At 42.8% G+C, this 25,977-nt stretch overlaps 1 protein-coding gene across 1 annotated transcript in view; it reads left to right on the top strand.

Annotated features, from left to right (window-relative positions):
* The window catches only part of LOC147251873 (TSC22 domain family protein 1-like), a 29,966-nt gene extending 5,452 nt beyond the window's left edge, over window positions 1–24,514 (top strand). The window contains exons 2-3 of the mRNA XM_086219818.1: window positions 21,846–21,897; window positions 24,042–24,514. Coding sequence (XP_086075944.1) covers window positions 21,846–21,897; window positions 24,042–24,311 — 322 coding nt within the window. The 3' untranslated portion in view covers window positions 24,312–24,514. The remainder of the gene's footprint in view (window positions 1–21,845; window positions 21,898–24,041) is intronic.
* Window positions 24,515–25,977: the final 1,463 nt, after the last annotated feature.

The raw sequence follows: 25,977 nt of genomic DNA, 5'->3' as shown, positions 1-25,977 counted from the left end.
CTAAAGGAAGACATGGTGGTTTATGTAGACATGAAAAATATAGCGCATTAGGCCTTTTGCTTCACTAATAGCTTATTGATTTCATTAAGAGTGCTCTCTCTCTTTCTCTCTCTCTCTCTCTCTCTCACCATTTCTCTTCGTCATTCTTCTCCAGTCTCTACAGTTTGCTGGTGATTAATGTTATGGGTTAACTGAAAATCCCATGGAATGTCCTCTCAATAAGACATTTTAAGAACTCATTTTGTGTTTAGACAGGAATTTTAATCACCTTGCAGCAGCAGGAAATGTCTCCAAACAGCTCTAACCCTTTTTTTTTTTCTTTTTTCTCCCGACTTCTAAGAATATTGGTATCACCATCGATCTATGGATGTGTAGCATGCCTTTGTGAAAATAACCTGTGAGGATTACAGAGTTGTTTTTCATCGCTGGCATGAAGAAAGCAACCGCTGTCAACATACTGGAATTAATGATGGTAGTTTTTTTTTTTCAGTCAGGCTTCCCCGTCTTTAAGGGCCAGTTAAATGGATACTGAAGGATGGCTACTGTTATCACATGATGTTTAACTCTTAGGAATGTGAAATCTATGGGGATCAGGTGGATTATTGTCTTTGATGATAAGCAGCATTCGAGCCAAACCAAAGCCCTTGTTACAAATGAGAAGATTGTCTTTGTGAATTATGCTCATGGTTAACGTCTATCTGGTTTACCTGCTGTCAGGACGGTAGCGGTGGGACTCTCCTCAGTCTGAGTTTGCTCATTGATGAGTGTCTGTGTGACTTAAACTTGTTTGTCCTCTCCCATTTTTAATCAGTGACCTCCATTGACAAAAAAAAAAAACAGTGCAAAACCAGACAAAAATGCAGACTCACAGAAATTGAATGAACTGATTCGATATCTGCTAAGGATGGATGCTCGTGTGGAGAACTGATAAGTGAATGAGGAAGTTGTTGTTTGGAGATGTTTTACTAATCAACATTACTGTTACATTATGACGCACTAAACAACTTTCCAGGTAGGAAGGCATGGATGGATGGATGGATAGATAGATAGATAGATAGATAGATAGATAACCCCCCCCAGCTACAGGAAGACCCGCCGCACGCTTTGAAAACCTCTGACATAAAATATATAGGAACAACTTCTGTAAATGCCTCCAACTTGTCCATTAGCAACATTCTCTCTCATTCATATCCATACTTATGAAGGTGTTCTGACATGCTGATTCTGATATCTGAACCTGTCATACCAAGAACTGACGTGGTACCAGTGTGTCATTACAGCGAGTTCACCTGTGCTTTCTTGGAGCTTTGCATTTGATATGATGTTCTTTTGAGCAGTTTTATCATTGGTATTGAAGACATGTCTATTGATGGTAATCGTCATTATTTGACTGCCCAGACTTGATCATCCCAGTGCCAGTATTGGTATCAGTTCAAATGTTAAAAAATATGACATTGCTGCAATCCTGGTACCAAGAGCGAGTTGAATTGAGCCAGTACCATACAGTGGAAAAATGGCATAATCCTCCCCCTGGCACTGCAGGGAGCCAGTGTGCGCTGAGCCTGATGCTCATTGTTTGGGGATCAACGTGATCCCCAAAATTCACACACGCAGGAAGTGACCCAACCTGACCCAACTCAACTTTGTCAGGTCTACTAAAGCTGGCTGAGATCATGACTGAGGACACAGCAGGCTGGACTAGATTGAACCAGACTGGAGGGTGTTTGCATCACTGTTGTAACTGTGATAAATCCTGCTTTTGTGTCTCTCCACTATGATCCGTGTCTGGACCAGATAGTTTTGTAGAGTCTTGGAGGTGGAAAGTAAATTCTTGGAGCGATGATGGTGTGCAGATAATCGATCCTCGGGAGTAGCAGCTGTTTGTTTTTAATAAATGAATAAATACATTTTCATCACCTAGAATTATTCATGAAGATGGTTTCAGAATTTAGCGACCCAATCCTCGATGACTCACTGTTATGAAGAGACTCCGACTTTTTGTTTTGTTTTGTTTTTTTGCCGTCTTCTCAGAAACCCACAAAATTTCTTCCAACACAGTGATTTGCCTTCAAATTAACAGCAATGAAAGAGAGAGGCTTTCTAACGTCTTTTCTTCCAGTTTTGTTAGTTGTAAATAAATTATTTTTCTATCAGATGGTAACTGTTATTGTTTTGATTGACGGTGTGCATCTGCTATCTCGCCGTTTGCTGCTATTTTGAGTTTTATGATCACTTTAAAAAAACTACATTTCCCTCCCTGTGGAACTGATCTTCCTTCAAGTAGTTCTTGTGATTACTGGAGCTTGGAAAACGCCACTCATCCCTCTTAGAACTGAGGTTGTTGACGTGGTCCTTGACTGGATCAGAAGAGCTTATGTGGTTGTGAAATGCCTGATTGAATAATGTGCAGGTGTTTTCATCGGTGCTTCGAGGGGACTTCTGTTCTGGTGTCAGCAGAGACGGTCATTTTTAAAGAAAACACTCAAGTGAAAAGGCTAAGTCAGTCACCAACGCCTCGTCAGAAGTGCTTACACTTTTGGAAATAATCAGATCGAAAATAAGTTCCTTGTTACGTGGTGGATTAGTTACAGCCTGGGAGAAGTTGTCCAGTTTGTAAAAAAGTTAACAGATAATCAGCACACACTGACAGTTAGAATCCATGCAGAGCAGACAGTAGTTTAGTCATCACAAAGGGGTGTGCTATATTTTGGGAGCCTGTAGGTGGTTGCTAGTATTAATAAAGTAGCTACTCGGCCTCTCTTCCTGACAGCTCGAGCTAAACCGGTAGAATGGGGGTATGGGGGTGTTTCAATGACGGCTGCTTCAGTTTCAGTCAAAAAAATAAAAACATGCCTTTTTTGGGGGGGGGGGGGGGGGTTAAATCATTCAATCATTCATTAACTGTGGCTTGCTGGGTATGTAATAGAGCTGAGTTTAGTGGACTAAAGTCATTGTGTGACAGTCTACGGCTGACGCACAACTGGGTCCAGATTAGATAAAGTAGTTGTCTGCTTTGAGTACTCTTTGTTCAGGGCTGGCAGATACTGGGGCTGCTGCTGCTTGTCTGGGGTGGGCAGTGGACCCAAACCCAGTCGGGTGAGGGGGGCATGAGCTGCTAATGCTGACTGCCGGGAGATTGTACTTGCTTCTTTTGGATAAGCAGATACTTTTGGTGCCACTTAACATCTCGTTTAATCCCCCTTTATCTGCATTCTGAGATATCTCTGAGTGGAGGAGAGGCGAGGGACTGGGAATGAACCATGTCATTGCCCTGAGTCAACGAGAGCGGTCTTCTTTCCCAGCTACTGGGGCTGGTTTGCCAGAGGCGATTGGTTAATTTGACAGGAAGCATATAAACCCCCACTGCGTCAGTGAACCCCATCCTTTCTGTAAAAGTTCTACTTGTTGTAGAACAGGTTAACATTTTTGATGCTCTATTTTTGAACAGTGCATGTGGCGGAAAGTACAGGATCCGATGCCAAAAAAATGACTAAAACTTTCAATTCCTTTCCCTAAAGGAGGGATTGGGCCAAATACTGGAGCAGGGACTGGCTGTAGGACGTCAAGTAGGTCCCTTTCTAGCAGCTCTGAGCGTCAGCGTATGATGAGAGTCATTTGTTTTAACATGCTTATTAATGGTGTTCATGTCTGGATGGTCCAGGATCACTTATGGCAGTGTTGAGATCATGTCACTAAAGATAGCATTAGGCGGACAGTTGACAGAACCAACTTGGAACACTTCATACTTTTATGTTGAGAACCAAAGTCTTTGGTTTGACGTCCTGTCCAGCTGGACTCGTCTCTTTGTGTCATTTCTGGAACATGTTCTCCAGTGATGCCATACGACTGGGGTATTATTTGGTGTAAATTCAAGGCAACAGTACATTTTTAACACGGATTTGAACATTGGATTACTATTTTTTGGAGCGGGGCAGCCTTGAGCGGATGATGATGAAGACTATGACTTGCTGGCCATTCAGTTGTATTGAAAAGTCAGTCAGTGTTTGCTGACCAGTGATTTAAATGGCGTGGCGTGACTCAAGATGTAACGTAAGGACCCGCGGGACTCTGTAGCAGTATCGATGAGCCCAAACGTTATTAATTTACAGTTTAAAAAACAACAAAAACAAAAAGTGGAATCGGGTCCTCAGTAGAACCAGGATCTGCTTCCCCATTCTTTGTACTGTGTTTTCTGTTTTTTCTCAGTGTGCCGTCTGCAGCGTCTGCCCAGAGCAACTTTCAAACTGATAACAATAAGCAAGAAGAAAAAATATTGCCTCATCTGTTGTATTGTTCAGAAAAATAAGTCCAAGTAATTTATCCAACAGCTGCGCATACATTTAAACAGGAAAAAAAGGACCAGTCAAAAACTACAGTATTTAAAGACTGTGTTTTTGTGTTTTCAGCCTGTCTGTATGCTCCATTTGTTGTTAATACAATGTCCCTGAATTGCCTTGTGGGAATTTCTTCAAATTTGGCCCAAAAGACCTCCTTTTCACAGTTGGACTCGACTCACAATGTTGGAAAACTGTGTGATTTAAATTTTTTTAGAAAAGAGTATGACGTGTACCAAAAAGTGAAGAAATAGTCGTTGCAGTTATAAAAGCCCAGTCAGAGAAGAATATTTCTGCTACCAAAATGATTTTGTTGATCAATTGTCACAGTCCCGACAAATACTGAGATGTTCGCTTTTAGCCACATCACCCAGCAGAACTAACATTTCATGGCACCGAGCTGGACGTGAGCCACGGACGTGAACTATGCTTGTGCAGCTGCCCATTCAACTTCTCATTTAAGCAGTAATAATGGCAGACGCTCACACTTAATCAATCACAAAGCAAATGCATCACTATTGATGTGTGTGGCTGCTGGCTTTCATGCAAAGCTCTGATCCACAGTTGTATATCTCTGAAGTGATTCACCAAAAGTAAACAGCATTTGTTGTTTGTTTTGCTGCTGACACCTCCCCCATTCCACATAGACCAAGCCAGAGAACACCAGAACACAGCAGAGCAGCGACATGCTGTGTATGAGAGGGATAATGAATATTTACTATGTCTTTTTAAACCAACCAGGGAAAGCATGAATGGCAGGCTGAACCTGGCCATCATGGACCAATTTCTCTGTGTCGATACGAAGGATGTTCAGACTCCTCTCAGGCTCCGTTCAGACCGAGCACCAACATCCATCCTTGGTGATCTGATCATAAGAGACATGACCACGGGTGTGAACACACCCAGGATGCATTCAGGCCACGTTGAGATCTGATAACTCAGACCACATTCAGAGGTGGTCCGGGCGGATTCAGCTGATGTACTCAGTGTTGGAGGAAGTACACTCTCACGGTGCCAATGAAGCCATATATTATTATTTCACAAAGTCCTTGCTCATCTGAGAAGCTGCTCGGCTATTGTAGTTTTTACACTGCCATCTTTCCCTCGGGCGGCAGGCTTTATAATAAACGGGAGTGTCCATCCTGAACAGAGACACTGGAGCACACTGGCATGGATTACGTGGCTTGAGAGCTTGGTTAATAACCCAGGAATATGGTTTTACCAATCCCCTTTTTCTCTGAGCTGATGGTGATTCCTCCGTCAATATAATTGAGTTCTGAATATTTCATTCCGTTTGATCTCTACTCGCGTGGGCACATTCAAAGGCCAGAACCCGGCCAGATATATCATTTTTAAATGATTTTTTTCCCCCTCTTGCTTATTTATAAGCTATGTACCGATCATTTACGACTTTTGTCTGGGCCCCATTTACCTCTGATGGTTTCTTTTTCCATCAATAAACGTGATTGTTTCACTTTGAGTGCAATGGGACAACTAATGGCTTGTAATGGATGATAATGGATTGTGTTTTTAGTGTGCCTTTCATCTGTGAGAAAATTGCCCTCCCACCCCGACACACACACACACACACACTCACTGTCTCTCTCTGTAGGCTAATAAACAGTGCTTCGACTTTTGTTGTCCCTCCTCTGAGGTGGTTTGTAGTGTAAAATAGGAAAATTGTATCAAGTATGGGGCAGAGCTAAATGCAAAATGACGCTTGTCACGAAAATAACAATAGCTGGTCCACCATAAATAAGCTTGAGTCAAAGTTGTCATTAGCTGCAGTAGCTAACCTCCTTCCCTGGAAATACGGTAGTTAGCTAGCAAAACGTACTCGTACTCAAGTCGGTGGGGATTGTAGCAGTTGTCACTTATTGATCCAAGCTATTTTTATTCCTCCTTGAGAGTTAGAAACGCTAGTGTACACCTTGCAAACTCTGTTGTCCCCAGTCTTGTGATATTTTTGTCCCCTCAAACCCTCAAGCAGCACTGTTGCTGCATTCCATGTTTGTTTTTTTCTCCCTCCTGCATTTCAAGTACTTTTGGTAGAAAAAGGAATACCTTCACATTGTTAGAATTGTTTTTTTGTGGGATCAACTTGGTTCTTGTGACATAATAGTGGCATGATCAAATAATTACGTTCGTATGTAAGACATGTAACTAAAACCCTAATACTATAGAAAGATGTAATCTGTACTTCAGAGGACAGTTGTCTTATCATGTGAAGCAAATGAATGATTTTTCACCTGAAGACTCCAGCAGGTCAGAGCTTCCGTTGGTCGTATGTCAGGAATGGGATCATTAATGTTTAGGGATTCTGATGCCGCTGCTGAGACGACTCCATGGATACTGCTGGATAAGAAAATAAAACATAAGGGGATTGGTTTTGCTTTTCTCACTTGACACGGTGTACAACTATGAGAAATGGTGGAATAATACAATCAGCAGCAGTAAATGTCTCGCAAATCATTTTCCAGTACAGTCATGTGTCTTTCAAAATAATTGCTGCAGTACTTTATGTTAAGAGCTTTGTTTGAGCCCCTTATTCTGAAAAATTCTGAACAGACCTCATGCTACTCTGTTGCTTACTTGTTGTGATTAGAGATCATAAGTCTGTCTCATGTCTGTGCTCTGTCCTTTATTTACACTGCTTACTTTTACTGTTACATTACCTCTCCTCTCCTGCGCTCTCCCCTCATGTCTCTCATGTTCTGTTCCTTTCCCATCGCCTCCGCTAGTCCCAGTCGTGGTTTCAAGCTCACACCTTACTGATTATTCTGGTAAGTCTGTCTTGAGCCCCATCGCCAGTCCTGGGTGATGCTGATGGTTTATCACGTCTGGGCTCCGACTGCTCATGATAAATTCATTTCTGAGGGGTTTTTAGGCTCGTGTGTACTTCCTACAACAGTACCACTATAAATCTGCTGGCTGTATTTGTTACTACTTAAATGACTTTTGAGTACTGTATAGTTGTGTAGTAACATTAGAGTAGGTGGAACTTTAGTCTTTATCGGTACTCACAGATGTGACGTTTTACTTCATTTTTTTAACCTTTAGCGGATGTGTACACAGTTACATGTACATCACAATAACTTCGCTATTTTTATCCAAGTCATCTAAGTATTTGCTTTTATGTGTACTCAGACTTTTCTACCTTCAAGCCTTTAACCCTGAAACTGCGGAAACAATATGGTAAATACTACTGACAGGCTTTTGCAGATGTTTTGGAAACAAAGAAAAAGTTTACTTTTTCCAATTCATGTTTAGAAGAGTCATTTTTCTGTAAGGATCTATTTTGGCGCATCCCTACATTTTTGTTGGTAAAAGCTTTCTCTTGAATCATGTTTTACTCCCCAGTGGCTCATACATTAAATTTATTGACACTGATGTTCTGCCTGCTGTTTTTCTGAATGGATTGTCACGTTGAGTAACACAGTGGGGAGAAATGACGTGCGTTGGTCTTGATGCAGTGCATCTCCGTGCCAATACAAACACGGCAGTATTGTCGTCACATAAAATTGAGGCCTTTCACAGAAGCTTGAGAGTTTTATTTTATGGCTATAATTTCTGACTCTAAGAAATCGTGTTTATTGAGGTCTTGTTTTCAGCCGCACATTTTTATCTTTCAGCTCTAGTGGGCTGCCGCTGCCATTCCCCTAAACACGCTGGCAATGTGCTGAATCATGGCCGGCATTCCTGTGGCCAGAACACTGTCCAGTCAGCTCCAGGAACCACACACACACACACACACACACACACACACACACACACACACACACACACACACACACACACACACACACACAGTAGATGACTTTGCTATCAGCATAAGCATTACTCTGTGTCTTTCATACCATATTTTTTTTCCTTTCAATTTGGTTCATTGCGCATCTGCTCGTTAGTGTGACAGGAATAAAAGACGCCTTTCATCCTTTGATAGAAACCCAGTAATTTAAAAAACTTAATGACAGACTATTTATTTACAGTGAAAAAACTGTGCTCAAAAAATGTCAATCAAAATCTTTCTTACCATCAAAGACACTGACTCATTTTCTGTCAGTCCGTGATTTGACTCCAGAATCTCCGCTCTAGATGCTAATTGTTGAATAACCTTATCTCAAAGGACATCTGTTTCTTTAAGGAATAGTTTGCATTTTTTGGGCAGCAGGCCTACAATTAATTTCCTTTCAGAGAGTGAGATGTGAAGGTCGACAGCAGTTGTATGTGCATATGTTGGTATTAGATAGAAAATGCTGGAGTTTGGACATGCTTACGTTAGCTTAGCATGATGATTGCAAGCAGGGGGAAACACCTAGCCTGTCCTAAGCTTGCACCTTACAGTCAAATTTGCCACTGGTCTTTCCATGACATCACGGTTTCTGTTGCTTATTCCTCTGGTTGTCTGTCTCAGCTCGATGGCGTCTGATAGAACTTCATCTGTTCTGCTTGGCTGTGATTATGGCCTCTAAGTGTCTCTTCCCATAGGTTTTGATATTCATTCACTCCTGCTTTGTGTGAGCTAATCCCCTTCTCAATGCTGTGTTGCTGAATGAGGAAGGGTGCTGGAGGGAGGGAGGGAGGGAGGGAGTATATCTTTCCCTCAGTAGTCTAGCCAGCTGCGTCTCTTTTTATTCATCCGTGTCCTCTAGTTTGCATCGTTTCTCATTTATGTACTTTATTTAGGCGGCCCACTAAAATAGTCTTGCTTCTAGGATTCCTTTTCATGTCTTATTAAAGAAAAACAATCCTCTTCGGTCAACCAAAAGTACACTCCTGTGGTGAAGCCTGATATCATTTTATGCCTATCAATCTCTTCAGCAGACGTCACAAAATTATCTTAATCAAACATTTTGCTCCCAGTGTAACATTTCCTTTGGTTTCGAGTGCAAAGTGTGGTTTTCATGCGAACTGCTGTCAGCGAGCGTTGTAAACAGTGTTGCACCCCCCCCTGCTGGTTAGCGAGCAGTTTACTGCCCACATTCACCACCCTCACATCCTCCCAGTAAGACCTGCATGATGCTGGGAAGAGGAAGTGAAGCAGCAGGATTGAACGTTCACACACCAGAAACGCATTCAGAGCTGTCTTCACACATGCAGGATGAAGTGTCCCAGCAGCAGCGTTAGCCACTGAACACGCTCATCTTTTATTTGATCAAATATTTCACGTTGCCACCGATACAAAAGGAAAGCACATTTAATTCACAGCTTAACCAGTTGGGACTGGGAAAGATTTGACACGCTTGGGGTTCTGGGGAAAAAAAACACAAAAAAAAACGAAACAAGTAAATGAAGAAAACATCAAATTCAACTTGAGAACTGACTAAAACTATGAAAAAGGAGAAGCCGGTAATACTGAAATTTGCCGCAAGATTAGAGAACAGGGATTGTAACTGATGGATTCATTAAAAGGTGTGTTTTGGGGTTTTATTGTTTGTAAAGAATTTATTATTAATTTACTAGATTTACCAGGAGGTGTTACACGGACCCCGATGCTGCCTCCTATATTCGCCACAAGGTGGCACTGCACAACCGGCTGCACTGTAGAGGAAGCTGCACCAGTGGTGCATTTGTAGCTCCATAATTTAACTGTGTGAATTTACAGAAATATTAAAGTGATCTAATGAAGTATAGTCAGGATTTGTGATGCAGAAATTTATACTGCATCCTGACCAGTGCCTTCCCCTTGTTTCATTATTTTAATGGAGCCTCTATCTTGAGTGTGATGTGAGTTATAGTCATGAATATGAAGTTGCAATATAAAAAGACATCAAAGCAGCAGAATTTGTTTGCCTACATAATTCAGGAAAACATTAAAAACTTGTTTGCCGTTGATGCCAAGATCTCTATTTGTCTTTGATTCTCATTATCATGATTTATATTTGCAAAAACAAACATAAAAAAGAAACATTGTCTGGCTTAGAGTAACACTGTTATAGTCCAGATTAATGTTATTATTCCTGACCATGGATTTACCAGCAGATGAGACCGTCTCTTCACACTCTGACCCCCTGGAACATCGTATTGTCCCTGTATCTATTTTTTTGTCTCTTGAGGAACGTATCCTCTTAGTGCCTGACTCAAATATGTTTTTTCTATGATTTTTTTTATTGTAGTTCTATTTTAATACCACAGGGTGGCAGCACAAGCTGAAGTGTAGTTCTGTTGTATCTAACAGCTTGGCATCATTCAGTGTTTACTGATTATTTTCATGAAAGGGAAATTATTAATTTATTTTAATTGAGATAATAAGTATTAGACATAGAAAATAATTGCTCAATTGGAGTGCAGAAATTAAGAGAAGGTGAACGTCAGTCACTGTCCAGCCTGTCCCTTGAGTCACTGAGGGAAAAGTCTTGAGTAGGAACCTCATCCCCAAATTAAACGAGACGACTCAGAGAGGAAATGAAAATATCCTGAATATTGAGCCTCAACTCCCAGAGAGACCATCTCAGTGAAAGGGGTCAGTTTGTGGTGCGGTCATCAGTTTTCACCTGACGGCAAAGCCTCGGAGGAAATAAGAGTTTGCCCGTTTGCAACTAAGCTGTGCTAGTGATAGCTCTGCTGCCGTCAGAGATTTAGGGGCTTACGGTGAAGGTGTCATTAGCGGTCTATCCTCCAGACAGACAGACACACACACACACAAAACCATAAGAGAGCTGTTTAGGAATACGTAACATTTGAGGCAAATGTTCATGAGAACCTAGTGCAGTCGTAAGTGTAAGTTGTTCTCAAAGAGTGTTGAGAGGAAACTATTTTGACAGTGGTCAGAGTAAATGAAATCAAAAGCTGCTGTGATAAACACAGTACTCTTAACTTTATTTTGTAAATTAGTAATTTGAAAGTCCTGATCTAAATATAAAGAATAATTCTCTATTAGCCAATAAAGAACAGGCCTGCAATTCATCCATGCACAATATCAATAATCCATATAAGTGTATGCTTCCTCTCGACTTGAATTCACATCTTCTTCCAAATGAATGTGATGTCTTAATGTATTTGTATTTTTCTCTCTCTCTCTCTCCTCTCTCTCCCTTCCTCCCTCCCTCCCCAAGCATTCTCTATTATCATGATTGAACTGAGTTTGTTTGAAGTATTATCCCCTCTCTTGTCTAGCTCTTACTCTCTTACAGAGTGATGTTCTCTGGACCTGAAAGTACTGTGTGTGTGTGTGTGTGTGTGTGTGTGTGTGTGTGTGTGTGTGTGTGTGTGTGTGTGTGTGTGTGTGTGTGTGTGTGTGTGTGTGTGTGGTCTGTACAGCAGTATGTAAGTTTTATTTCAGGTGAATGATGAATATCATTTCAAATATGCTGTTCGGGGTTTGTTGACCATGACGTACCGTTGCATCTCAACTGTAGGCCTGTCAACGTGCTCATGTTTAGCTGCTATCACATCATTCTGTCCAGTGTTGCTGGACTTGGCGCTGTGTGTTCTTTGACTACTAATCCCTTTTAATGCCAGGTTTCACACCACATTACTCAAACCTACTGCTCACACACACATCGCACACACTCTTATGTAATTTGGATCTTTTGTGTGCGTGCATGTGAGAACGAGGGGGGGGGGGGGTGGAGTCCACTATCAGTGGGGTTCCTCTTCCCGCCAATAGGCTTTTAAGTGCCTCAATGATTAATGGATTCTTTGCTGAGAAACTAACTTCAGATCGCAGAAGGTCCAGCTGCAATAACTGTGCTTAATTCACTCAGACTCAGAGGCTCAGTTGCTTCATTTCTGCACTGCTGAATCCTGTACACAACCATGCCAAACTGGTTTGTTAGCTCCCTTTGTTCAGTAGCCCAGTGGTTAGGCGTATACTTAACTGCATGTGTATGCATGTAACTGTATATGTGACAGTATAGCTTTTTTATTTTCTGAATTGCAGTATATTTTCCCCAGAGGCGCGGGTAAAGTGACAGTATGGCAGCTGTTACTGCTATCTTCCTATGTGTTGCTGTTCTTATACTTCACAAAGTACCAAGGTGTTTTAAAAGTACTTATCATGCAAAACTGCAATGATGAAGAGAAAAAGATTACAAAAACTTTTCGCAAATAACGTAATCCGAGAAATGTGTTGATGAAATCATTTATTAGTCTAGTAGCGTGTGAAAGGATTGAAATGTTCACTAGTTTTACCCAAATGAAACCTTGACTAAATGTTAGTGTTGATACACAATAATAGTCATTATAACAATAGGTGATATATATTGGCAAACTCATTGGTCAAAAGTACACGTAAGATAAAAAAAAAGTTCAATGGAAATTGAGGGCTCTGAACCTCAACTTTGCTGCGTACACCCTGAATCAATACCACGTCTTCAACGAGTGTCCGTGTAGGAGAGCTGGCATCACTTAAACGCTCAAATTTTGACCTGCAAATATTTGTTTAGTCAGCTTGATGTGAACACCAATATTTGACAAGACATCCCCATCTGTTCAACCGCTTTCTTAACGTGTATGAACGCTGAAGCGATGGATCCAGGCCTTTCTGGCTCTGTGTCTCTGGCTGCCTCTCTCTCCCTCCTTCTCTCGCCCAGTGTGTATGAGGTTAACACACAGCGAGGACTAAGGACTTGCTGCTGTCAGCCCAAACGCTCCAATGGCACCTCTATCTCTTAGAGGCCAAAATGGCCACTCATCATTCCTCCCTGCCTCTCTGCCTGACTCACTCAGTAGCTCTCTGTCATTCTCCATAGTCAGGCTGTGACTGGAAAACCACTGCCAGGGTTTACTGGTAAAGTCTGTGTGCAGGCTAAACTATCAAACTACAGCTCAGCCAAAAGCTTTTACAATTCAACAATTCAATAGGCCTCTTTTTTTTTCTTTTTTTTTTCATCGCTGGGACATGCCAGGCCTCTTTTTATTAACTTTCAGAGATTGCATTTCCGCAGATGTGGTCACATTTTTTTTTCTCCTGAGAATAAAAGAAAGGGAAAAAAAAAAACAACCTCCAAAACAAAACAGGAATTAAACCTGAAATTAAAAGAAAACAAAAAACAACCTACATAGCTGCTCTCGCATCATGTTGAGAAGGAACCAGTGAGGCTGAGGGATTAGTGGTAAATCATTGCACAGAAGCCATTATGCTTTAGTTTTATTTCACTTTTTAAAATCTCAATTCTGAATGTGCGGAGCTTTAAACACATTATGCAAACCTTTATGTCCTGTTTTTGGCTTCAGTAGGTGACCACCTTTTTTCTATAGTTCATTGAACTTCCCCTCAAGTCAGTCAGTTAATAATTAGTTGATATTTGCAATGAAAGCGATTTATTTACTACCGCTATAACACAGTGATGATCTAGCTGTGAACGAGATGTATTAAAGTGGTCGTAACTACTGGTGTTTGTCAGTGAACTGTTATAATCGGTGTGAAATTTTTGCATGCAGTATTGGTTTGTGGTTTTCATAAGCCAACATAATCTTTTAGCATACCTGAGAAACAAATCATTTTAGCGTTAGCGACTTCCCATTTAGCTCGGGTGACTGAATTCCAGGGTGAATTGCTGGGAAAGGGCCCGCTGTCTTTGTAGCCACCTGTTGGGAGGTGGGTGGACGCTCAAAATGAGGGATGTAGCAGTAGATATCGGTCAGTTTTTAAATATATCAGTCCGTTGGCCACGTCTTGTCATCATCGCTCACCAGTGATGAAGAAACAACATAAATGTGATTCATGGGCTTTCCAATTGCTGTGGAAGAAAGGGGAACACTGCTATTTCAAATTCACAAATCTCACTTGTTCAAAACTTGTGCATGAACTCGCTTTTTTTACGAATGATATTGACGTTTCCAAATATGTGCCGTCAGCCAAAACTAGTCGTGAAGTATCTGCATATTGAAGTCGCAAATATCAGAATAATCAGTATCGTGCATCTCTGGCACTGATTTACTTCCATACAGCTGTTCTTGCGGGCAGATCTGCTGAATTTTGTTTCTCTGTTAATAATGTAGGCCAAGCTACAGGGCTAACAGTCACAGGCTAATGTTAGTGTAATGTCCTCCCGGTCAAACAAGCTCCACTGCATCTGTATGTAATTAGTAGAAATGGTTGCACGGTAACTAGAATACCTATAGATATGTCTAATTCTCCGGTGAGATTTCAGAAACTGTGTCACACACCAGCTGAGTGAGTTATGAGCACTGACAGCAGCTTGGAAGTGAACAAGGGTTAATGGATGGGAGGCTAATTGCCTCCTCGTGGACAAACGGACTCCTCTTCATATGTTTGAGGTCAAAAGAGAAAACCAAAGGCATCTGAGGGGCTCCACCCCCACAGAACCTGTTGATCTGTAGAGATGCTCAGGATGGAGAGCCATCATCAAGTCATCTAGGGTTGCTGGTTCAATCACCGCTTCTTTCCTCGGGCAAGATACTAAACCCTTAATTTCACCCAATGTTGACACCGCAGCTCCACCATTAGTGTGTGAATGTGTTTGTGAGGCAAAATTGTATAGCCCTTCAAGTGCCGTTATAGTGGAAAAGTGCTGAGATAGTGTACAGTTTTCCGGCTCTGCAGTTAAGTTCGATGTCCAGGGTGTAAAAAGAGTTAAGTTCGATGTCCAGGGTGTAAAAATTCTTTTAGTTTATGTTGGAAAACAGCATAACTCCTTTCCTGAGGTGTGATGTAGCCACAGAAATGAGGTGTGTGCAGCTTGCGAGACATTTTTCAGTTAGAATACGGTGCCGTAGGACTGTCCAACCCTCCCTAAAGTCATGTGATACTGATTCAGCCCAGCACATCAAGTCTGTTAGGACAAGTGAAATCCCCTGCATTGTGCTCTTCCTATACCTGTTGTTTCTTGGCCGGCCGTCGCTAAGCCATTGGAGGCTCTGTGAGTGCATGTTGTGTTTTCTCTCTGGCGAGGCTCTGAGCCATCTTAAGGCAGCCTTTCAATGAGAAATGACAAGATAAGACCCTGAAGCGCAGGGTCTCTTATCTTATCACGCAGGGGCCTGGCAAACACACCTACAGGATGGACCAAAAAAAATATTGATTCATTTGGAGAGACTACCGACTAAATCAACAGGGGAAATTGTCATCGCTGCTTTTCATAACCTGACTCTTGCGTAGAAAAATATAGTCCCCTTGATGTTTAAGTCATGGGACTTTTGGCACTTCAGTCCCAACCATATCAGGGCATTATCTGACATTTAGATTACACGTTCAGCACGTCTGCATCATTCCTCAGGACTTAGTGATGTAAATGGGTTATCTAACCCATCTTTATTTAAATCATTAATAAAGCGATTCATAATGTTGGGGCTAGCAGAAGACCAGGCCGTTAATGTCTAAGAACTGAAGCTAGAGGTGGTATCATTTATTCCAGTCGATGGCTAAGGCTTGTGGAGTAAGCGTGGGGAAATCACTGGGCCACATGCTAATCTCTTGTGATGGTTTATGTAACTCCCAGTGTCACATGATCACACGTCACTACCCGCCCAGCTCCTGTCTCTCCACTCAGTAATTCACCTACTCGTCAGCCATTCAAACACAAATGGATGACAGAGGAAAACTGGAGAGGACACATACACACAGTCATCACCACCTGGTATGCTGCCTTTAATTCCCTGTGCAGCAGCTCGTACTCATGCATCTGTAGGGTTGGCGTCATAGATCTCTCCACTCAATTTTTTTGAGAAACAAAGGCTGTTAGGAAACGCTAAACAAAGAAGCTTGGGACTGCTACTTGGAGTATATATGTTCCTCCTGACAGACGACTCCATGAGAGTGCACGGAGTACAAGTGCAAGGCCATGACGAGATGGCAATGAAGCTTTTGTTCTGGGAGCTGGAGCAGCATCTCAAAAGGTAAAATAAAGACGGTGAATCCCCAGGGAGCCGGGCCACTGTAGCGCTGCCTGGGCCAATCACCACAGTAACTGCACACAAAGGGCTGCATGGCTATATTGTCCTTGTCTCTCTCTGAACTTTCTATTCAGTCACGGTTCGAGGGGATGCATTAACATCCAAGGATGCTAACACAAACTTTACTGTCAAATGGTTTGAGAGGTGCTCACCAGGCTTTGCTTTAATAGCCATACTTAATACAATGAATGGTAAGTAGCACATATTTATACACCTAAGGCAACATCTCCATGGCACAGTGGGTGATTAAACTCACAGCGGGTTTCTTTGCTGTCACTGTGAGGCCTGCCATATTTAGCTTCTTTCCGCTGCCATCATGTCCATCTGGTCTCATAACGTCACCCTCTGCTCTGCCGCACGATAGCGACGCGTGAAGCACACGGGCCAGTCCTGCTCCGGGCTTTCATTGTCTTGTCAGTGATCGTTACAGCCATCGCAGTCTGGGGCAAAATCGAAAGGAGGCCGCATCATAATCTAGGATTAGTTTAGAACACCTGAACAGTAACAGATCCAGATTGTTGTTGTTGTTGTTGTTGCTTCTGTACAATACAGGTATTAATTGAAGTCTTCTGAGTTCTTTAATTCTTACGAGTGATACACATTAAGAAACACATTTATACGTTTGAAAAGTAGTATTTTGTCCAGAAAATGTCCAAAACTATTTATTAATGTGGTATTTCTGTTCAGTGGACCATCAAACCAGGCTGTTGCAAGAAGTGGCTCACACACAGTTTCTTCTGTCTCAAGTTGTTCCAGTTACTGCAGGTCACTGGGCTAGGTGTTTCACAACACAGCAGGAAATCCATCAGTCGGCTGACCCGCCTGTCATCACGGTTTATGCTAAGATTTCAAATACTTTAAGCAGATTTATGGGTAGGAATTACCAGGATTTTATTGACGGCAGTACGCTGAACCGTTCTGATTCCTTTCCTCACTCCTTACCAGTTCTCTGTGTGGGGAGGCAGTCGGCCCACAATCTATCAGCAGCAACACGGCCTGTAAGCGGGTGCACGCAAGAAAACTAGGATTAAAACAGTTAGTCTGCATATATGCATGATCCACATTTATCCGTTTTAGATGAAGCATCTGCTAAACCTGCTTGGAGCTCATAGTTCATGACAGGATATTTACCTCCATTATTTGGGACAAGTTCTCAACTTGAACTCGATCCTGGTCCCCTAGCTTTGTGATGTTAGCGCCTCCTCCTTGCACAACAAGGTGTGCACCACTGTCAGGAAGAAGGCGTGAGCGTAGCAAATAATTGAATCGTTATGAATGTAGATTTTAATGCGACTGAGCAAAAAAAACGGTTGTTTCAAGGAAACAAATGGGGCTTTCAGTGTTTTGGGCTACTTTAACTAGACAAGTATGAATCTGTTGTTTACCAGTTGCTTACTGACATGCGTTAGTTTCTCTCTTTTTCAGAGCAGGTACAGGACCTCAGACCCCTGCGTACGCATGTGCTCACCTCAGATCGGATTTTATTCCTCTGGCGGTACACTTGTACTGGCTATTTGGGTCTGGATAATTGGCTAAGCTGTCTTCCATTCAAGGAAGAGAACGGAAGAGATAAGTGTGGCTTAGGGACCCTTATTAAGCTATTTGTTGTCTTGTTGAGTGCTTAAGTGTTTGCATGGGATCAGAGGTGAGCAGAAGCTGACATCAGTTGAAGTCCCGGGGAGCTAAATTTGAGCATCCGTCCATGCCAGCACGCCAGTCTAATGAAAATCTGCTCTGTTATACCTAAATTACCTTAAGCCCTGTTAATAGATGGCTGTCTTTGAAATCAGTCAGAGGTCTGTGCTAGCAGAATTTAAATAAGTCTGTTGACGTTCCTGCGCCCGCTCTCCCCCGTCACCACTGCACCCAGTACAGAGTGGGAAAAACGTCCCAATGCAGCTGTGAAATAGGCTGGTGTCAATTCACACCGCTAACAAGGCTGTCATGCTCATCTTCTTCATTTCACTATATTTTCTCCAAAGCAACTAAAAATTCCCAGATGATTTTATATTTGTTTTTAGTGTCAAATTGATGCGAGTTGTGAACATGTCATTGAATATGTTTCTAATATTAATGGAGGCTATTTTGTGTTCCTAGAATATTGCTGCATTTTTATTTATTTACTGTTTGGTAATGTCGCTCGCATCAGACCAACATTACATTTTGAATGCACAACTCTGACCTTGACATTTCCCTCGCTTTGACCTCTCAGCTGCCCAGGCCTGCAGTTCCCCTCTGCTATACCATCATGGTGGGGGCAACTAACTGTCTGGAATGTTCACTGCGCATAGCATTCCTGCAACCCCCACTATTAAAACGCGCACCGTGACTTGCACGTTGGAGGTGGACGGTCATGTTTTCACTCTCTTCTTCCTCCCTGTGGTCATGGGGGGGGGTTTCCCACCAACTCCTCTCAGTCCCTTATTTTCCAACCTTTATTGGCCAGTTTTATGTCCAAACATCAGGACGTTTGACTTCTATCAGCCTGTGTTGTCCTCGTTGTGAGAGGACTCACGGTTTTTGATTCTAAGTGCTGGAAGGAAGGAAGTGCTCACCCAGGCCGCGTTGACTGCCACATCAAACTGAGCTGAGAAGTTCTGAGAACTCCGTTTGTAACGGTCATGGTGCCTGTAGCGTAACCACAGCAGACTCCTGTAGGACCTCACCGTCTCTCCCGAGGCACTCAGACCTTCAGCTCTTTAAGGGTGCGATCGCGTCTTCATATTCCCCTGATGAAGAACGGGCCCTTCCACCCTCCATTCCTCTCGCTCCTCACCTCCGACTCTCCTTCAACCCTCTCTTTCCTGCCTCCTCACATACCCTCCCTCCCTCTCTTTCTCATCTTCAGACCTCCTGTCTGCAGCTGTAACAGTAAACGCCTCTACTCAAATGTCCTTCTAGTAGATAAGATTGGAAGTTTTAAATAACACAGTTTTGACTAATTTGTCCGTTGATTTATTAATATGACGTGAAGCACATATTGGAACACCCAGGTGGCCCACGGCAAGTTGTGTTTTCCGCTCTATTTTAGAGATTTTCAGTAGAAATGTATCCACATTTTGTTGGTGTATCGTTGCAGAATGGTGTCTGGACCCTTGTAGGGTGGCAGCTGTTGTGTGATGAGGTGTGTCAAAAAAGCAGAACTGCCAAATGTGGTCTTGAGCAGGCAAGAAGATCGAACCGTGATTTTTTAATGTCTGAGTGTCCGTTCATGCTATGTAGGATGGGGGGTGTGTGTGTGTGTGTGTGTGTGTGTGTGTGTGTGTGTGTGTGGTCCATGCTTAGAAGTGTGTATTTCCATGTGACTGTGCGGGACAGAGACGCTCCCCCTCGTATGCTGCTGTACGGGGCTTTACTCTGTGGTGTGTTTGAGTCAGACGGACTCCAGACGTGTGTAGCTGTTACTTGTCTGAAATGTCTTCCAGTCCTGCAAAGTTTTAAACAAAACCAGGTATCAGTCAGTATGTGGCAGAGGCATTATTTCACTTTTTTTTAAAAATAAAAATATAGTTTTAACAGCTGTTATAGCATTGCTGCCTCCAGGGCATATTCAAACTGTCAGAAGCTACTTGAATTCATCGTTTCTGCTACAGTTACTTAATAATGTGGCATAAAATTGAGCAGGACTCTTTTTTTTTTTTTTATCATGTACTATTTTCTGCAGTACTATTTAAGGCCACACAGGGGCAACGTGTGCCTGCACCATGTGTGTTGGCATTCATCACATCAACTTCCCAGAACTTTAAAAGGGTTTTTTCTTTGACAGGAAAAAGACAATTTCACTGTCCTTTTATTTGCTGTTTGCTTGTTTGAGGATCATTGTGCTGCAATCACTGTCACCGGTAATTGAACACTAAGTTTGTGGAACTCTTTCTTCCTGTAAGAGGACAGTTCATTTTAGTTGGCATAAATTTGGCGCAGTACATTATTGGTTATGAAGCATTAATTTGACCTCTGACATATTTCGGGGGTTCAAATTGGGCGCTTGAATTTGAGTGTTTATTTTTCAAGATTTGAAAAATGACTAAAGATCCACCGTTGAACCTCATCTGCTGGTTAGAGCCTGGACGTCGGTTAGAGATGCCAGCTCTGCACTGCTAGGTTTTTCTAGTCCTTAATCTGTAATAATCACTGTGTGTCGGTCAGGCATCCGTCCACATTTTGACAGCGTTTACGTGCCAGTACATTGTGGGTTGTTGAAGCAGGTTTTTTTTTTGGGGGGGGGGGGGGGGGGTGGGCCAACATTAAACCATTTGCAACCACTCCAACTGACAGAAACAGTACATAATCCCCCCCAAATCCCACATTAGGATGCGAAGACATTTAGTATCACCATAGCAACTGTGATTTGGTGTAAAAAAAAACAACTAAAAAAAAACACTTTTTTTTTTGGTACGTTCAGATATTTAGATGTAGATTACCACTCTTGAGTGCTGGAAACTTCTGAAGATGTTCCTTGAAAATGCTTAAAAAGTGCTACGCCACATGTGAGTTCATGGCTGGGGCTCCCCCCCCCCCCCCCCCCCCCCACATTGATACATTTCAAGACACAGGCCTAGGAGGATTGATTTGTAACATCACAAATGTTCATGGGAGCCGATGCTGGTCCAAAATTCCGATTGTGACAAGTTTTACGTGGGAATTGTAAGCTTTGTGTACACAGATGGAATCGACTTGATGGTGACCTCTGAGACTTCTGGTGTAGAGAAGCGAAAATGTGAGGGGGAAGAGTAGGTGACAAAAGGTTGTTGTTGTTGTTGTTGTTGTTTTTTAATGTGGTAATAGTTTGTTTTTTTTTCCGAAGGAAACATTGTCAGACACACATTGTAGTGTTTCTCAAGAGCATTGTGTGGGGCAGACGGGAAGGACTCATACACTCCATGAGGAGCCCTGTCGTTGTGCATTGACGGCCTAAAATCTTGCCCTTCCCTGCATGTTTTTCCTGCAAAGCAGCTCTTTCTTCCTCCTTTCCCATCCGGTTTTCCCCGGTTCTATCCACCTCCTCCCACCCACCCCCTCGTTTTTTTGGAATAGTTTATGCAAAAACGTGTCAGCTGAGAGGCAGGTGGGGGCGTTTCTGAATAAATTATTCACACCACGTCCGTCTCGACCAATCGGGAGCCACTATCACGGCTGCGTCACTGGATAAATCATGCGCTTGTGTCCCGGGCTGCAGGCTTCAGTGTCGCTGCGATGAGCTGACCTTGACGAGTCTGTTTTTTTTTTTCCCTCTACCGCTGAGCTCGGTGCACCAGTGTGGATGTAAACGGGACCTAAACGGGCGAACCAGCATGAATACACCGTGCTACACCGTGGCTATGGATCTAGGCGTGTGTCAGCTCAGAAATTTCTCCATATCGTTTCTGTCGTCGCTGTTGAGCGCGGATGGTTCCCACGTCAAGCTCGACAATAGGTAACGCTGCCCGGCTGCTGCCGCCTCCGTGTCCGGGGCTTCACCTGCTCCGGGCAGGGAGGCTGAGTGCAGGGCGATGCTGCTGCCATGTCACAGGCTGTCTCTTCCTAACAGGCCCGCTAATACACCAACAATTAAGCTTCCTGTAACACATGAGGCTCAAAATGGGGCTTTTTTTAATAAAAGAAATTATTTAATGTGTATTATTTCTATTTATGTGTCTTGTTTTTCTGTTGCAGTTCGTCGGGAGCCAGTGTTGTGGCCATAGACAACAAGATTGAACAAGCTATGGTAAGTGTGTAGCTTTATTTTACTGGCTATATTGTTAGCCCCCCCCCCCCCCCCCAAGTAATCCTATAGGAATTATTTAGCTTCATCTGCTTGTACTAGGTATTGTGCTGCTAGCTTGTTAGCATTGCGCCCTCGATTAGAAGTGCTTATTTTCCTCGGGTCGTGTGAAGTAAAGTTGATTTATTGGAGAAAATCCCACCGATGAGTCTGTCACGAAGGTGTAAAATGAAGAATATACAACGGGGGGGGGGGGGGGGGGGGGGAACTGGTCCAGCATCTTCTCTAGAACAGCAGCACCTTACTGCTCAAAACCAGCCTAGCTCACAACAGCATAGAAGCGTTCACCGTAACGTGCACATGCACACCTATAAGACCGTAATTACAATAAACACGAGATCAAATTTAATAGGTGGAAGTATTTAATTGCTGATTCGTGACTGTTCGCCACCACGAATGTAATCGGAGTTTCGTTTTCACTCAGTTGTTGTCGCTGCTATCAGCTCTGTTGCTAGGCAAACCGGTGGCACAGGCCCCTGTTATAAATATCTCCGCCTCTGATTGGCTGACACTCGAATATGGGCAGGATTGTGACGTAGCACCCTGGGAATATACTCACTCACGGCTCTCGCTCTCGCTCTCTCTCTCTCTTTTTTTTTAATCATTTGCCGACTCTAAAATTACCACCAAATGCGAGTCTTGTCGTTGTTATGTTGACATCTGCCGGTGGAGATGTTGAGAGCAGTGAGCAGTTGGTCGCTCTCTCCTCCTGGTGCACATCATTAATCAGCAGACCAGCGTAGGTATTTAGCCTTACATTGAATTGACAAAAAACTAAATATTTATGTTGTCAGGAGATGTTATACGTCTCATTGGAACTTTAACGATCTGAAGAAGCCGCCGACATTTGACTTCATGTCCTACTGAAGCCAGCACCCGCGGTCTGTATGTGTGTAACTCGCCCTCTCCCCAAGGTGCTTAGAGGCTCATTAACTGTTAGTTGATGAGGAAATTTTTTTTTAAATTGTTTTCAGCTGCCTACCTGAGATCCAGTTTGTATTGAAATTATTCAGAAGGACAAATACAGTATTGCGAAGTTCTAGGAGGGGAAAAAATGTAACATGAAATGGCATGAAGAAAAAAAAACTTAACTGCTAGGGGTTGAATCGTAGATGAACATCGTGCTTCAGTTTTATGTCCAGGTTTGGTACAGTTTCCGTCCAGTAAGGGTAAAGATCGTTAAATATAAAATTGCTGGTAGTATTAATGTTTTGGTTTGGTTTTTTTTAAATCCAATAAATGATAGTAAAACAGATAGAACGCTACTACAAACTATTAGTAAGTCTGCTAATGATTATTGAATAAATTTGACAACCACTTTATGAGCCGATACACCGGGCAGCAGCAACTGTCGTGCTCTGACCTGACGTTTTCTTTCCTCCATGCCAAACTGCATGTGCTCAGTCGTCCTACGCGCCCGTCTTGAAGTTCAGTACCAAAACAGGCAGTTCAGGGTTCGTGTACCATTACACCCCTGCTGTTTGGAATCCAGGATTCCAGTGCATTTGGAATGTACTTTTTTTTTTTAATGTCATTTTCATGTCAAATAATTAAATGATACTGATTTTAGGAGGGATCTGCATTTGTAGAAGATGGCGTGTCAGCAGGGCGTCCCAGCTGCACCACAGTCGTTGAGATGAAGTGATACTTCTCAACTACTTGAAAATTGCTGTGGGTCGTACTTTGGCTAATGTTGAAGCCCTTCGGCAGTCAGTAATTCTAGATCAGATCGTCCCTGCACATTCTCCGCCACACTCTCACACATCAGTGGTACGATGATGATGTAGGAAGTACTAAATTGCCTTCAATGCAATATTAAAAAGGTTTTTATAAAGTCTTGATTATGATTCATCTCATATTTGACTCCCTTTAAAAGAAGTCCCTGCCTTGTGTCTCCAGTTACCCTCGCTTTTTGTTTTTCCGGAGAGCATTTATCGAGCGCTCACATCGTGCGTGTCCGTGAAGGAGGTAGTGGTCGTCGTAAGTTTCGGGGATGTCAGACCGTTTAAAACCAAACGGATGAGCTCAAAAATGCAGGTTGGTCCAAATCTGTGGCTGATGTCCTCCTCTGTAATTGTGTCTGTCAGGACCTGGTGAAGAGTCACCTGATGTACGCCGTGCGCGAGGAGGTGGAGGTCCTGAAGGAGCAGATAAAGGAGCTGATCGAGCGAAACTCCCAGCTGGAGCAGGAAAACACTCTGCTGAAGACGCTGTTTAGCCCAGAGATGATGGCCCAGTTCCAGGCCCAGGTTCAGACTGGCTCCCCACCTGCTGATCCAACAGTCGCTACCCCTGGACCCCCAAGCACTGCCACCTCCGACCAGCCCGCATCGCACAGCTCTGGACCCTCAGCGTAGCCCAGTCCGCACAGACTGAATGACATTTTTTTGAGCTCTGCCGAAGCAGCAGAGCTAAATCTTGCCTTCTACAGCGGGAGGTTTACGCTGTTCAGACAAGAATTTGCACATATTTATCCCTCAGAAGGATGCATCCAGTGGGGCGAGCAGGGTGGCGCTGCACTGCACAGTGGAGGGTGACAATCTTGAAACGCTGTATGGGACGGGTGGGGTGGGGTGGGTTGGGGTTGTTTCCGAGGAGGATGAATTATTGAACATTTGCCAAATAGCCCTTGGACATATCAGCTAGAATGTCTTGTCAAGAAAGAGCAAAACAGCTTATCAGTGGCGACAACATACTTAACTATAGATACAACAAAAAAAAAATCACTGTGCCTGTGTCTGGATTTTAAGTGATGTCGATTTTACTGATGATGCAGGCGGCAGACTTGGTTGGCGGAGGACCGTAGGGGTCGTTTTTGCTGAATGATGTAATGTAAATATACGCGGCTCTCTCTCAAGCCTAGATCGTTACAGAAGCCTGAGAGGGGAAAAAAAGCCTTCTCAGAGTGACAAATGAAGAATGTGAGCAAATATAACAAAGTCCCCATCTGGAATGGGGGAGTTTAGGGGGGAGGTGGGGTGGGGGGTGGGGGGGTGACAACAGCAGCATTGATGACGTTACTTTAACTGTGGGTTGGTGGGATGACCAAAACATGGTTTCTTATGGAAAATGATATTATATTTTCAGTATTTCACTTCATTTTGCCCGTGACAAAGCTCATCATTGCTGTTTTCTCAGCTCTGCGGTGGCATGGAATTGAAAAAAAAAAAAAAAAAGAAAGAAAAAAAAAAAAAACCTTAACAGGGTTGAGAAAATGTGGGCTCGGCTGCATTTTCCCTTTTTTTTTTTTTCCTAAAAAAAAAAAAAAATGGGCAGAAGATGATGTATATTTCTGTATAGTGTAAGTATCATGTAAAATAGTGAGAGGAAGAAGAACAACAGATGCTATCTAGGTCACACAGACTGAAGCGAGCGAGCCAGGACCGTGCTGGTCTTGCCCGATCTGTGTCGTCTATTTTTAATGCTGTATTTTCAGGACTTTGGATCAAAAGGAGTAAGGTTATTTAACTGACAACGCGCAGCCAACAATGTTTATAACCCCCTCTGCAACAGTAAGAAACCATTCTCTTTTTTTTCTTTCTGATGTATTGCACATTTGTATGATTTTTTTTTTTTTTTTTTTTTTTTTTTGACAGTGAAGTTCTTCTGGATGAACAATATCTTAAAACTCGACATTTAAAGGAAAACCCAAACTCTGGAGATGTTTTTTTTTTTCTTTTCTTTTACATTCTGTGTATCAGTTGTATGCTCATGTTCTGTGCATGTTTCCGCAAGACCGGATGAGAAATTGTAACATATGTACCACAATTGCACTTGAAAGCTGCACTTCACGACTTTCAATAAAATGCTAAAGGAAGAATAAGTACCAGGTCTCACTCTTAATTCAGGGTGTCGAGGTCCTGGAATAACCTGGGGCCACAGTAGAGCTGTAAATGCGTGACACACAGCGGTCGTGTTTTTGCAGTTCAAGCACGCGTGGCTACATTTACAGCACATTCAGTGGAACTGCACATTCAAAGAACAGGCCTGATTTTGGGGAATTAATTCTCGATTGCCATCCTT

This window comes from Aulostomus chinensis, chromosome 12 (genome assembly GCF_037954235.1).
Source record: "Aulostomus chinensis isolate RoL2024-O1b breed Wild chromosome 12, RoL_Achi_v1.0, whole genome shotgun sequence".
In the NCBI taxonomy this organism is placed as follows: Eukaryota; Metazoa; Chordata; class Actinopteri; order Syngnathiformes; family Aulostomidae; genus Aulostomus; species Aulostomus chinensis.
This window is presented reverse-complemented; position numbering and strand designations above follow the sequence as displayed.